Source organism: Hyperolius riggenbachi, chromosome 1, assembly GCF_040937935.1.
Source record: "Hyperolius riggenbachi isolate aHypRig1 chromosome 1, aHypRig1.pri, whole genome shotgun sequence".
Taxonomy (NCBI): domain Eukaryota; kingdom Metazoa; phylum Chordata; class Amphibia; order Anura; family Hyperoliidae; genus Hyperolius; species Hyperolius riggenbachi.
In genome coordinates this window covers 400,958,940-400,974,317 of record NC_090646.1, presented here as the reverse complement: position 1 = coordinate 400,974,317, position 15,378 = coordinate 400,958,940, and the positions used below count along the sequence as shown (strand labels likewise).

At 44.2% G+C, this 15,378-nt stretch overlaps 1 protein-coding gene across 2 annotated transcripts in view; it reads left to right on the top strand.

The window, feature by feature from the left end:
• LOC137552274 (uncharacterized) overlaps nt 1–15,378 on the top strand; it is an 83,144-nt gene that overhangs the window by 22,665 nt on the left and 45,101 nt on the right. For both annotated transcript variants that reach the window (XM_068271385.1, XM_068271384.1), the window contains exon 2: nt 1,711–1,863. In XM_068271385.1, the coding sequence (XP_068127486.1) occupies nt 1,711–1,863 (153 nt within the window). The remainder of the gene's footprint in view (nt 1–1,710; nt 1,864–15,378) is intronic.

Here is a 15,378-nt window from a genome sequence, read left to right as displayed (position 1 = left end):
GGGCAGGCTGCCTTGCCTAGGCACAGGGCCTAGCTGGCTGCAGCTGCAGCGGCACCAGTGACAGTCTCCCTCCCTAGTCCCTAATCACACAAACTAAACTGCCTAAAATACAATCTATCTACAATACAAAGCAATACAGGTGAATATCAAGTGTTGGTGTGTAAAAACGCTAGGTGTATTGAACAATAAATGCACTTGCACAGACAAAAAGCACTGTAGCAGTCTCTCAGTACAGTCAGTCAGTAAGTCGCAAGCAGGACGAGTGAGGCAACATGGCGCCCGCTATTTATAGAGGGGGGCTTGGCCAGGCTCCCCCTCTGTGATTGGCTGCAGTCAGAGGGCTGGGAGCCCTCTGATTCGCTTGTGAGGACTCGAGGTGACGTCTGACGTGACGCTATCCGAGCGGATGACGCTATCCGAGCTTGGATAACTAGGATATCTCCGGATAGCTGATTGCTATCCGAGTGCGCTCGGATAGGACAGCCCGGATAGCTAATACTATTCGAGCTTGGTATTCAAGCTCGAATAGTGAAAAAAGAGCTAAGATATCCGAGTATCTCGGATATCCGAGCTCGGATGAGCATCACTGGCTGCCCTCAATGATGTCTTAGCTTTAGCCAACATGGATAAGACTTTTTGCCCAATATCATTCAATAACAATAACAAAACAAATTTATATTGTGTAGCTTACTGAGATAAAGTAGAAAAGTACAAATGCATAACAAGTATTCTGTGACCAGTGATATATACATTAAAGTGGACCTGAACTCAGAACTCCTCTCTGCTCTAAAAGATACACAACAACACAATAATCTTTAAACAAACAAAAAAAATTCTTTGTTACAGCTGATACAAATCCTAAAATAAATCTGCACAGTTACTACTTCCTGTTTCATGAAAGCAGACATAGGGCCTGATTCACAAAGCGGTGCAAACTGTTTAGCACGGGTGTGCTAAACAGTTAGCACGTGAAGTGCCGTTCGCGGACTTTTGCGCGCGCAAAGTGCCGCGATTCGCGTGATCGCGGACTTTTGCACGCGCAATTTGTCTTGCGCGCACAAAAGTCTGCGAATGGCACTTCACGTGCTAACTGTTTAGCACACCCATGCTAAACAGTTTGCAACGCTTAGTGAATCAAGCCCATATTGTTTACAGCCTGTACTTTCAAATGGGCTTATCTGTTTATCTGCCATAGGCAGTCATGTGACACGGGGGGAGATCAAATTACAACTTGTGATTACACACAAATGAGGGGAATTACACAGGCTAGACTCTTAAATACATACAGGGTGCATTTCTGTTATGTTTTCCTTGCGTCCTGAGCAAGAGTGCTGGTTAAGGGCTCTGCCTTTGACATGGGAGACCAGGGTTAGAATCCTGGCTAGGGTCAGTACCTATTCAGTAAGGAGTTCAAGGCAAGACTCCCTAATATTGCAGGGTGGCCTCCTGAGCGTGTCCCAGTGGCTGCAGCTCTTGAGCGCTTTGAGTCCAACAGGAGAAAAGCGCTATATAAATGTTCGGATTATTATTATATTAAGAGTTCAGGTCCACTTTAACTGTCTATTAGAAGCAGAGATTTACTGTGCAGTAACTGAAATAAATTGTTATACTGAACTTTATACTGAACTATGTAAAACATTGCAAACAGCTTTGTAAGTTACTTCAAAATACAGTAGGTAGTAATGAGCAGTGTGTTCGTTCTATTCACAGGAGATGACTCCTATCAGACACTTGTCCTATCAACTTCACCATCTGCTTCTCTCCCAGTCCTGAAATCTACCTATGCTTTTACTGAGACAGATGAGCCTGTTTATACAATAGCTCACACAGAGCAGCCTGAAATTCATCCAACACATGATCCAGGTATTGTATTAAATTTTTTTATAATTTTTGTTAATGATATCTCCTTAGTAGCCCATGAGTATGTATTTTAATTTGTCTTCTGGAAACCTGGGAACATTTGCATTCATTTTTAAAATAAGTAAGAACGAAATTGCTATAATGACTCAGCTATAATGATTCTGGAGCAGAGCCAGAAGGGGGCAGGCTTGGGCTTGAAAAGACATCAGAGAAGATAGACTCAGCTATAATGATTCCTGAGCAAAGCTAGACTGAATGCTCAGTCGGGGATTTTATCAGGGCTGATAACAAGCAAGCTGAGCAGTGAAGAATGATACAGAGAGCAGGGTAGATGTTTTCTCTAATGTTCTCTTATCCTACTGATATATATGGTAAAATACATGAGGGAGCTTCGTCTCTGGTTCACTTTAAAGGATACCAGAACCGAAAGGTTCTGGTAAAAATTATAGCTGCATTGTGTGGGGGGGGGGGTAAAAAGTACATACTGTCCGCTCCTCCTGCCCTCCTCCGTCTGCCGCCGTAGTGTAATATACATGCCGGTGTCCTGGCGACTTGCTTGACCTTTGACCCGGACATACTGCGCCCTGCGTGCGCAGTATGTCCCCTCCCTCTTTACTCCTGGCCGGTGCATAGTGAGTGGCTCAGAAGCACGCTGATCCCTCCATCTCCTCTGGGCTGCGTGTGCGCTCCACTAAACCAAGCGTCACATGATTAGCCTAAATTACCCGTAAATTCATTTGTAATTACGAATGATTATACAAAGTCAATTGAATTACGAATTTGTAATAACATGTATGCATAATTGCAAAAAATTACACGTTATTTTGCGTAATCATAATTTGCAGATTACGATCATCCCTAATTACGATCATCACTACTTATACACTGAAATTTACATTTATAATTGACTCATAATGTTCACAAAAATTTCATGGATTTGCAAAAGCTGAACATTTTGCAGAATTAGAGCTGTCATACAAATGTGCTTTCTCATGTCTGTTGACTTCAATGCATTTGATTAAAATGTGTCATGTTCATGTACCTTTGGGGATGTCCTCTTCTCTGTGAAAATGTGATACTTTTACATTATAAATCATGGCAAAATGAAATTTGTCAAAAATTGTCATATTTGCTCATAATTTCTGACAAGAGCTTCTTTTACAAACGGTAGGTAAAATGAGTCAAAATCTCATTAGTGTGCAATGTCATTTTTCTATAAGTGTAAGGTGGTGGATTGTTAGCCAAATTAATGTTCATATTCCATCGAAGTCAAAGTGAACAATTTAAAAACATGTGCAATAGCAATAAAAAACATTATAAGTATACATATTTGCAAGCAAAATTTTATATTACAAATCAGTTTCAGTCCCCTAATCCTCCTATCTTTACTGGAAAACATTCTTAAAGGATACCCGAAGTGACATGTGACATAATGAGATAGACATGTGTATGTACAGTGCCTAGCACACAAATAACTATGCTGTGTTCCTTTTTTCTTTCTCTGCCTGAAAGAGTTAAATATAAGGTATGCAAGTGGCTGACTCAGTCCTGACTCAGACAGGAAATGACTACAGTGTGACCCTCACTGATAAGAAATTCCAACAATAAAACACTTTCCTAGCAGAAAGTGGCTTCTGAGAGCAAGAAAGAGGTAAAAAAAGGGGAATTTCTTATCAATGAGGGTCACACTGTAGTCACTTCCTGTCTGAGTTAGGACTGAGTCAGCCACTTACATACCTGATATTTAACTCTTTCAGGCAGAGAAAGAAAAAAAGGAACACAGCATAGTTATTTGTGTGCCTGGCACTGTACATACACATGTCTATCTCATTAGGTCAAATTTCAGTTCAGGTATCCTTTAACCAGTTCGCATTCAGTCATTTTTCGCTTCATGCATCCGAACAATGTTCACCTCCCATTCATTAGCCTATAACTTTATTACTACTTATCACAATGAACTGATCTATATCTTGTTTTTTCCGCCACCAATTAGGCTTTCTTTGGGGGGTACATTTTACTAAGAGCCACTTTACTGTAAATGCATTTTAAAAGGAAGAATAAGAAAAAAACGGAAACAAATCATTATTTCTCACTTTTCGGCAATTATAGTTTTAAAATAATACATGCCTCCATAATTAAAACCCACGTATTGTATATGCCCATTTGTCCCGGTTATTACACCATTTAAATTATGTCCCTATCACAATGTATGGCGACAATATTTTATTTGGAAATAAAAGTGCATTTTTTCCGTTTTGCATTCATCACTATTTACAAGCTTATAATAAAAAAAAAAAAGAAATATTTCATCTTTACATAGATATTTAAAAAGTTTAGACCCTTAGGTAAATATTTGTGGTTTTTTTTTTTTTTATTGTAATGTTTTTTTGTTTTTTTTAATTAAACATTTTATGTGGGTATTTTTAGGAGGGTGGTTTTGAAATTGTATTTTTTTTTGTAAATATATGTGTATTTTTATTTTTATTTAACATTTAGATGTAGTTTACTTTTTGGCCACAAGATGGCAGCCATGAGTTGTTTACAGTGACGTCACTCTAAGCGTACCACGTACGCTTAGATCGACATAGGAAGCAGAAAAAGCGTAGCTTCCGAGAGAAGCTGTCGCTTTTTCTGCGGGGGAAAGGAATCGGTGATCGGGCACTGTTGCCCGATTCACTGATTCACTGGCTAACAAACCGCCGGCCGGGAGCGCGCGTGCACGTGCGCGATCGGCCGCGTGGACGCGCAGGAGCGCACATGGCTTCCTGGACGTGAGTTTCACGTCCAGGAATGTCAAATAGTTAAAGAGAACCCGAGGTGGGTTTGAAAAATCCTATCAGGACACAGAGGCAAGTGCTGTATACAATGAGCAGCCTTTGTGTCCTTACAGACTGTCTCCAGGCCCCCCCCCCCCCCCGTGTTCTGATGTCCCCCATAAAAAAACACCAGGCTAGCAACATGCAGATTGCCACTAGCCGGCTGTTTACCTAAGGCTGTCAGTCACCACCGCTCCCCCGCCTCCTCTATAGTGCGGCTCCCCGCCTGTGTCCCTTCCCTCTCCGCCTTCGTAAGCCAATTGGTGGAAGCTTACGAAGGCGGGGAGGGAAGGGACACAGGCTGGGAGCCGCGCTATAGAGGAGGCGGGGGAGCGGCGGTGACTGACAGCCTTATAGTGCCCATACATGGTACAATGTTTTCATTTTTTTTCGATTCGATAAATTCGTTCGATTATCCCATTAGATAAAAAAAAAGCACATAGTTGTTTTTGCTGTACCATACACGGACGTTCGATTAGGCTGAAAATCTGGGGAAAATTATTAAATATGCCAAAAAATCTAATTTAGAAAAAAGATTGAAATAAAAAATAAAGTATTCGATCCAATGGTTTATTCAATCGGAAGTGACACTTTTTTTCAACCAGAATCTCTTTTTTTTTTCAGCTGGAGCTGTATTTTACCTCAGATAGTTAACACAGACGGCAGTTGTAGTTTAAAGTGTCTATTGAGCTGTATTTTTCCTCTGAGTGGTTCAATTTATTTATTGTGAAGTTCATAATACTTCAGAGCAACTATATAGGTGTGTTTTACCTCACAGTGTTGGTTTTATTTTTTTTGTGCTGAGGGAATTTTTTTTTACCACAGAGCTATTACAAATGGCTCTATTAACTAACAGGAAGAGGGCCGAAATTGCATTTGCATTGTACCTGTGGACTCTCCTTGATGATGACAAACTTACCTTGCTTTAGTAAAAAAAATATAATTAAAATAAAATGATAATAATCATACACATACTTCAATATTTAATCTTTAATCTTGTTATGAAGACAATGCAAATAAAGATTACAGTCTTTGAAACAACTCTTACAATTAGGATCTAAAACATCTTTTCATACAATTTAACACACAATCATCAACATTTTTCCAGCATGTCCGATCAGATTTTTCTTGAAAAAACAGGATAACCGTTTGAATTTCCTTCGATCCTTTAAATCAAATAAATGGGAAAATCGAACCTTTTTATTGTACCATGTGCGGGCACCATTAGGTAAACAGCAGGCTAGCGACAATCTGTGTGTCACTAGCCTGACGTTTTTTTTATGGGGGACAGCAGAGCCCGGGGGGAGCCTGGAGACAGTCTGTAAAGACACAGGGGCTGCTCATTGTATACAGCACTTGCCTCTGTGTCCTAATAGGATTTTTTAAACCCACCTCGGGTTCTCTTTAATTCTATTCTCTGTGGTCCTCATATTTATGTCCTGGAGGATTAAAAATGTCTTTTACTGATTAAACACCTAGAACAGGAAACAGGTACACAATGCTATATTTACCCAAAGAGAGGGAAGCCTCAGGATCCTATTGAGGCTTCCCTCAGTGCCCCTAGCTGAGCGAGCCCCCCTGGAATATTAGTGACAAGGCATTGTCACCAATCATACTAGTGCTGCAAAACTCGTCTTTCAGTAGCAGCCCAACATGCCCACGTATGTGTAGTAAGCCAAAGCTTCTTCTGCAGTCTGCACAATCGGCTCCATGCTACCACGTGCCCACACTCATAACAGGAGAGGATGTGGCCCCAATATGGAGGGGGCTGCGCTGAGTAAGGGGGGACATCAGAGCACAGAGGGAAGCCTCAATAGAATCATGAGACTTCCCTCTCTTTAGATAAATATCTCTTTTTGGCACAAGTAGGCAGAAGGTATGCATAAGGCGACTGTTAGCAGGATACAAAGTACCAGATTGAATTATGTATGCACTTTGCTCTCCACAAAAGTATAGTCCAGAGGTTTCCTCCATCCTCCTTGACCCTGCTAATCCAGCACTGGGACCCTCTGAACATATTCAAAAAGAGACAGTCAAATGTGGTCTCAACCATGTACAAGCACAGCCACGCTGCACAGCTGCAAGTACGGGCTATGGCTGCGCAGTAGCACAGAATCACTTGTGCATGGTTCTTACACTGATGTGAGCTTGGTCACAAAGAAGAAGAGGATCTAGCAAGCAGAGATGGAGTGGAGGAGGATCGAAGCATTTGCTGGATCATTACCTAGAAATAAAAAACACATATATAAGTAGATAAAGTTCTTCTTACATAACAGATGTATTGTGCTATCCACGTAATAATTCCTGTGAATTTTATAAAGGAAAAGCAGAAAATCCTATTCCAGGCAGTGGCCATCTTGCTAAGCTAACACTGACCTCATATCCTCCCTGACTCTTGTTCCCCTTCCTCCCTTCTCTTGCTCATTGTGTATTCATTAGCTGCCCTTCTCCCAGAGTCTTCAGACACTCCCACTGAGGTGTATACTAGGAACTGCATTGTCTTTTTTTTTCTCCTCCAATCGCTGAGTCGCCTCAGCCTTGCTTGTTAACACAAGTGAGTAAAGGATCATGTTTCAGATAGGCTAGGTAGGGATATAAATGGAAGAGGAGGAATATATTACAGATAAAAAGAACCCCCAGCATTCAACCGTTTGGCACTGACTACTAAAGGGCCAGTGCTCCTAAAGTATGTGATAACTCCAAACCATAACAGCAGAAAAAGTTTTGCAAGGTTTGAATGCAGGATTAGCATATTTATCACTTAATACACTCAGACCAGTTGCTGTTGAAATGTGATTTTTATGGTGACAATACCGCTTTAAAGAGGAGCTGTTAGGTATAGGGTCTCAGAGAAAATAAACACATATATCAGTAGCTAAATATTGGCTGTACTTACATTGCATATGCATTTCACTGTCCACGTTTGGATTTCACAGAATTTTTATATAGTATATGCAGAGATTGATGCTCCTGACAGCTCATGGCAGGTTCCATGTTTGTCTTGTCTTCTATGAAGCCAAATGTGTCGTCATGTCCTGCCTGCTTCCTGATCACAGAAAAGCTCGTACTGAATAACACAGTGTGCAGTGAATATTAATTAGCCATGTGGCTAGGAACAATAGCGGACTCCTGCAGTGTACTCTGCCCGGAGATTTAGCTGGACTGATTACAAGCTGCTGAAACTCGATCCTGTAGTCTCATTAGCAGCCGAGGGGAGGGCCCCAGAATGCTTTGCAGTATGGTATGCGGCTTGCGTCCTGCTTGGGTCTAACAGCTTTGCTGATAAGCACACATCAAAGGTAAGAGAGATTTTTATCTTCAGTAATGCCTTTTTGGCTTCCTTCTAAACTGTTTAACACAGGAGAATAGAGGTTTAAATTAGCTTCTGCAGCCTGACAGTTACTCTTTATAGAGACACTGAAGCAAAAAAAATGATATAATGATGTATGTGTAGTAAGGATACTTACTAGAACATTAGTAGCAAAGAAAATATTCTCATATTTTTATTTTCAGTTATATAGTGTTTTTATAACATTGCATCATTCTCTAATATTTGCAATTTACACACTACTCAGCATTCTAAATAATTTTACAGAGCAGCCTACTGAACTTTTGACCTGTTCCCTGCAGAAAAAAAAAACAATACAGTGACTGTCACTGACTGACAGTTGAGATAATAAGCTTCAGAAGACAGCTTTCTGCAACTTTGAAAGTCATGGAGCTCAATTGATCTTTTGCATTGATAACAACTGGAGTTTCTTAACTCTTCCTGTACTGGAATATTAGACTAATGGCTCTGCTCCTAATGTTTTATTTCTTATTTCTTTTTTTTTTTTTTTTTTGTTTGCTTCAGTGTCTCTTTAAAGAGAAAACAAGCAGAGAGGAAATGTATCTCTTTATAGCTTTGTTGTGTGTATCTCTTACAATGGAAACTATCTATGCTTGGCTCCTTTCAACCACTAGTAGGTTCTGTGCATTAAGCAAGTGATTGATCACTGTCCATAACCAAATTAGAATACAGTAGAATCCCTTTTGTAGTAAACTCCATGGGACCAGGAAAAGTAGTTTACTATATCAGAAGTTTGCTATATCAGAATTAGTCATACATTGTTTATTTTTACAGACACGTTTGCTGGGACCTGTGGACTGAGTTAATGACTATATGCTGAGGTTTACTATATTAGAGTTTACTATAACGAGATTGTACTGTATTCCATAAACATTATAATGTACAAACATCAGAGCAATAGTTTATCAGGTTACTACAGTTATGGTGTACAAAATCAGGACTAATTTGTCATATGCCACAACTAATTAAAGGAGTAATCAGGCAACCCCCCCCCCCCCGCTCTACTTACTCAGAGCTTCCTCCAGCCCCTTGCAGCTGACCCACAGGTCCTACACCGCAGCTCTGCCACTCAACCGCTGGCCCATTGTCCCCGCCAGTGCAGAAGCCAACCTCGAGGACATCTCTACTGTACCTGCACGAGCGCCATTGTCAATCAAGCCCATGTTGTCCGTGGTGTGGGGTTGCTCGTTGGATTCCGCGGAATGGAGATTTCCACAATTCCGGTCGGAAATTGGCAATTCCGTTCCGGTGAACTGGAACGGAACATCTATAGCGGTGATCGAAAAATAGCGGAATTTCTATACGGAATTCCGTCGGAATTTAATCAGAAGCGTGTAAAAGCTGCATTTACTGTTAGGCAGAAGTTTTAAGTCAATCAGAAGGATCGGAAGGGATAGACCCTTCACAGAAGCTTAAAACATGCTGATTTCTGCATTAAAATCGGAATTTCTGCACCAATTAGAGGCTTAACAAAAACCAACCAGTCCTAGGTTAGCAACCAGCTCCTAGCTACCTATCAGCTATTCCACCCATTTTGTATATAAGAGAGGTGTGACAGTCATGAAACTTGTGGGTTTCAGTCTGATGTTTTGGAGAGAGGAGAGGCAGACCCATATTAGTTGTTTCAACATAAAACAATAGTCTTTTTAACCTCCTTAGCGCTATGGACGAGCTCAGTTCGTCCATTACCACCGGAGGGCGCCGCTCAGGCCCCGCTGGGCCGATTTTGTTAATTTTTTTTTAAATCACGCAGCTAGCACCTTGCTAGCTGCATGGGCGATTTGATCGCCGCCGCTTGCCGCCGATCCGCCGCTACCCGACGCCAAAGAAGCCCCCCCGCATACCCCGTGCGCAGCCTGGCCAATCAGTGCGAGGTGGATCGGGACTCCGGATGACGTCATGACGACGATGACGTCATCATGATCGTCGCCATGGTGACAGGGGAAGCCATAAAGGAAATCCCATTCAGAACGGGATTTCCGGACGGGCTAATGCGCTGGCAGCGATCTAAGGGTAGGGAGGGACGCCGCAGGGAGGGGGGAATCATGTAGCTAGTGCTAGGCTAGCTACATGATTTAAAAAAAAAAAAAAAAAAAAAATAGTGCTGCGCTGCCACCCTGGCGATGTTGATAAAACGCCAGGGTGGTTAAAGACTGTATATAAAACAAAAGACTTTTTAAAGACTGTGAGAGAGAATTAGACTGAGTGTGAGCTATTAGTAGTAGTAGTAGCTAGGTGTATTTGTGAGAGAGTGACAGTAGATTGTTAGTTTGAGTGATAGATTGTATTGTAGTGTAGTGTAGTAGTAGTTGCTGTGTGGAGAGGGTTAGAGAGAGCCAGCCAGGCCGCAGGCGTAGTGTTTGATAGAGTGAGAGATTTAGGTGATTGATTAGTTGTGTGTAGTGCAAGTTTTTGTTGTTGTTGTTTTCTAAGTTTTTTTGTTGTTTTTTGTTTTTTTTGTTTTCTTTATTTTGTTTTTTCTTTATTTTCTTCATTTCACCCCCTTATTTTCTTATCTTTTTTTTTAGTTCAAGTTATTTGGATTTATTTTACTTTGATTCTGTCGCTCATACCCCTTCCCCAATAAACTTTTTGGCCCCCAAAAAATGGAGCGAGAACAGCAGCAATTTCCTGCCACTCCTAAAAGAAAATGGAGTGATGGTGGTGTTGGTGGATCATGCAAAGTACATGATCAGGTTGAGGGTGGCAGCAGCAGGAAGCATTCTGCCCTGATCAGAGATGTCTTGCCTGTGTGCGCACGCAGTAAAATTTTGACAGAGCAGCGACCAAACAGAGTTGTTGATTATTTCGATCAAGAACCCTCTACCCAGTGTGAGGAACTTGAAGCTAGTTTCAGCAGCACCAGTAGTGGCCAGGTTCCTCATGACCAGAACCTGACCGCAGCTGCTTCTCTTGACGAGGTTGCTTCCTTTCAGTACTCTCCTCCAGAATTAAAGCACACCTATGTCGATGAGAGAGATGTGCAGAAGGATTGGGATGAGGCATTGGAGGAGTCCATGGGACCAAGGTCCCAAGAAGTGGTGGATTATGTGGTGACAGAAATGGCCCCTGTGTTTTCATCATCCAGTAATCCATAACAACTGGGAGCTTGTGTCACTACCAATCAACGTCACCACCAGTCAACTACAGAGGTGTTTCGTGGCCAGGTGGAGGGTCCAGAAGAGTCACTTATGGGTTCCAGTGCTTTGGTTGAACTGGATGATGTTTTGGATGATGAGGCGGCTGATCCAACATGGTCACTATCTTGTGGGTTAGGCTATAGCAGATGTGAGCAGCATGGGAAAACAGAGCAGATGGTTGGCAAGCAGCCTGCAAGTGCTTTCCCGTCTGTCAGTACCCACCAGTCCAATGCTGAGCATCGAAGTGCTAGAACAGGTCGCACCACTGCTCCACGTGCACGCACGTCCCCTGCATGGAATTATTTTACTGTTCTGGAAGAGAATGAATCCAGGGCAGTCTGTTCTGTGTGCCGTAAATCAGTGAGCAGAGGCAAATCGGGCAGCGGGTTCGGCACTTCAGGGCTGATAAGCCATCTGCATAACCACCACAGACGGGAGTTCGAATATGTAAAGAATTACAATAAGATGGGTGGAGGAAAAGCAGCAGCAACAGGCCCCTCATCTTCTTTTTCTAGTCGTACTGTCCCTATCCAACCTGCTGAGTCCCATTCTACTTCAAATCCCTCTGCATGCCAGGCTGGAAGAGGGCTCCAGACCTCGGCAAGCACCTCATCATCACCCTTGTTGATTTCCTCTGAATCACCAGTGTTCCAGCGTCAGGCCTCTGTGCCAGAAATGTTGCAGAGGTAGCGGATGTTCCCTGCAACTGATCTGTTTGTTGTCAAAAATAATGCGCTCCTGGCAAGGCTGTTGGGCCAACAGCTGCTGCCCTACCAGTTTGTGGACTGTGCCCCCTTCCGCAGATTGATGAACAGTGTTGCTCCACAACGGCGGATCCCCAGCCACCATTATTTTGCCAGGAATGCTATCCCTGCCCTTCACCAGCACATTGCGGAGTGTTTCAGCCGGTCTATGGATCACGGTGTCGGTGGCAGGGTGCACTTCACTATGGATGGCTGTAGCAGCAGGCATGGGCAAGGAAAGTATATAACTTTTACTGCCCATTGGGTCACCCTCCATGGTGCTGCTGAGGAGGGTGCAAGATCTGGCGCATCTCAGCTGGTGGTGCCACCATGTGGGTTGAAGGGGAGGCCTGTTCTTCTTCCCTCTGCTACCTGTTCTGTCAAAGGCCAGTCCGCCATTGCTGAGCGTCCCAGCAAGTGGTCCCGCTCATACACTGTTCTGCAGCACCATCGATGCCAAGCAGTGCTGGGACTTGAATCCATGGACAAGAACAGGCAAACCGGATCTGTAATCCTTGCAGCCTTACAGGATCAGATTTGGCAGTGGCTTTTCCCCCGAAAACTGGAGACAGGTGTAGTGGTGTCTGATAATGGTGCCAACATGCTGGCCGCTATTTCTGAAGGCGGCTACACTCACTTACCTTGCTTGGCTCATGTCTTCAACTCTGTAGCCCAGAAGTTCTTACACACTTTTGATGGGTTGAAGGATGCTGTGGCCTCAGCATGAAAGGTGTCAGCCCACATCTGTCGCTCCGCAACCGCCACCATGGCCTTGAAACTGCTGCAGCGCCGCCATAGCCTGCCGCAGCACAGGCTTATTTCTGATTGTCCGACGCGGTGGAACTCCACCCTCCACATGCTGGAGAGGTTGTGGGAGCAGTGAATGGCGGTCAGGCTATACCTGTCTCAGACATCTTCCTCCAGAACAGGGCCACTGGACTACATTACTGGGGAGCAGTGGCAGCTGATTGGACAGGTGTGTAAAGTTTTGGAGCCGTTTGAGCAGGCAACAAAATTGGTCAGTGAGGAGCACTTCAGCATATCAGAAGTGCTCCCTATTGTCTTCATGCTGGCCAAGGCTCTTGGCAAAGTGCTCGGACAGGGGGAGGAAGCCCTACTGAACAGTGGTCAGTCAAGTGGGGGAGTGAGTGAGTCCTATATGATGATGAGGAAGCAGAGCTTGTGGAAGTGGAAGAGCCCATTGTCTGAGGGTGGCCTGGATGAGGAGGCAGAGCTTGTGGAAGTGGAAGAGCCCATTGTCTGGGGGTGGGAAGAAGATTCTGATGTGGAGCTGGAGCATGACGACGGTTCTGACAGCCAGGAAGAGGTGATTAATGGCAGACATCTCTTCCCTATGGCTGCGCATATGCTCCAGTGCTTCCGTAAGGACTAGAGTTGGGCCGAACCTCCGATTTTAGGTTCGCGAACCGGGTTCGCGAACTTCCGCGGAAGGTTCGGTTCGCGTTAAAGTTCGCGAACTGCAATAGACTTCAATGGGGATGCGAACTTTGAAAAAAAAAATTATGCTGGCCACAAAAGTGATGAAAAAGAGGTTTCAAGGGGTCTAACACCTGGAGGGGGGCATGGCGGAGTGGGATACACGCCAAAAGTCCCCGGGAAAAATCTGGATTTGACGCAAAGCAGCGTTTTAAGGGCAGAAATCATATTGAATGCTAAATGACAGGCCTAAAGTGCTTTACAACATCTTGCATGTGTATACATCAATCAGGTAGTGTAATTAAGGTACTGCTTCACACTGACACACCAAACTGTTCACTGAACAGAACAGGTATGCAGTGGCGGGTTCACTGAACAGAACAGGTATGCAGTGGCGGGTTCACTGAACAGAACAGGTATACAGTGGCGAGTTCACTGAACAGAACAGGTATGCAGTGACGGGTTCACTGAACAGAACAGGTATACAGTGGTGGGTTCACTGAACAGAACAGGTATGCAGTGGCGGGTTCACTGAACAGAACAGGTATACAGTGGCCGGTTCACTGAACAGTACAAGTATGCAGTGGCAGGTTCACTGAACAGGTATGCAGTGGTGGGTTCACCGTACAGGTATGCAGTGGTGGGTTCGCAGAACAGGTATGCAATGGTGGGTTCACAGTACAGGTATGCAGTGGTGGGTTCACAGAACAGGTATGCAGTGGTGGGTTCACAGAACAGGTATGCAGTGGTGGGTTCACAGAACAGGTATGCAGTGGTGGGTTCACAGAACAGGTATGCAGTGGTGGGTTCACAGAACAGGTATGCAGTGGTGGGTTCACAGAACAGGTATGCAGTGGTGGGTTCACAGAACAGGTATGCAGCCAGGGACAAGCTAAGCCTAACTAATCTTTCCCTATGAGAGAGAGTGTGCAGCAGCTCGCCCTACTCTCACTAATATGCAGGCACACGAGTGACCGTAATGGTCGCCGCTGCCTGCCTTTTAGTAGGGGGGAGTGGCTCCAGGGGATAGTGTAGCCTAATTGGCTACACTTGGCCTGCTGACTGTGATGTAGAGGGTCAAAGTTGACCCTCTATGGTGCATTATGGGGCAAACCGAACTTCCGCAAAGGTTCGCCTGCGGGACGCGAACCACGGAAGTTCGCATGGAACCGTTCGCAGGCGAACCGTTCGGCCCAACTCTAGTAAGGACCCCCGGATTAAAACTTTAAAATCAAGGCTTGACATGTGGGTGGCCACCATCTTAGATCCCAGGTGCAAGGGGAAAATGCGGCAGTTCATACCCCCCTCCCAAGCAGACGTCAGGATGAGCTACATCCGGGATGCCCTTCTTCGTTGGGTAGAAGATGTGTTTCCTGAACCTGTATCCCGGGCCCAAGCTACCACGCCTCATCATACTCAGCAAAGTTCTGGTGGTCCCACTCCCAGCAGCAGCACCAATAGCCAATCTGTGAACCTGCTGAGTATGTTGAAGGAATTTTATCAACCAATGCCAGATACTCCTTGTAGCAGCAGCACCACCAGCGGGCAAAGTAGTCACCGCCAGCGGCTGGCCCATATGCTCCAGACAATATGGAGAGCAATGATGACCCCATGGAGTATTGGACAAAACAACTAGATACTTGGCCTGAACTCGCTCAGTATGCCCTGGAGGCTCTTGCATGCCCTGCCACCAGTGTTCTTTCTAAGTGAGTATTTAGTGCTGCAGGTGGGGTGGTCACCGACCTACGGACCTGTCTGTCCACAGACATTGTGTTAAAATGAATGAGTCATGGATCAGTGAGAATTACAAGGCCCCTCTTACTGATTCATGATGAAGATTAGTCAGACTAAATTAAAATTGTGCTGTTTTTCAAGCTTCAAATGGTCTCCCTCTCAAACTCTGCTGCCTATCACTATCATCACATATTTTTGCTTTTTAAGATCATAAAAATGCAGCTTTTGCAGCTGTCCGACGTTATATTCTATCCTAACCCTATGCTTTTGGCCTAGAACTTCTCCTGCTGCTCCAAACA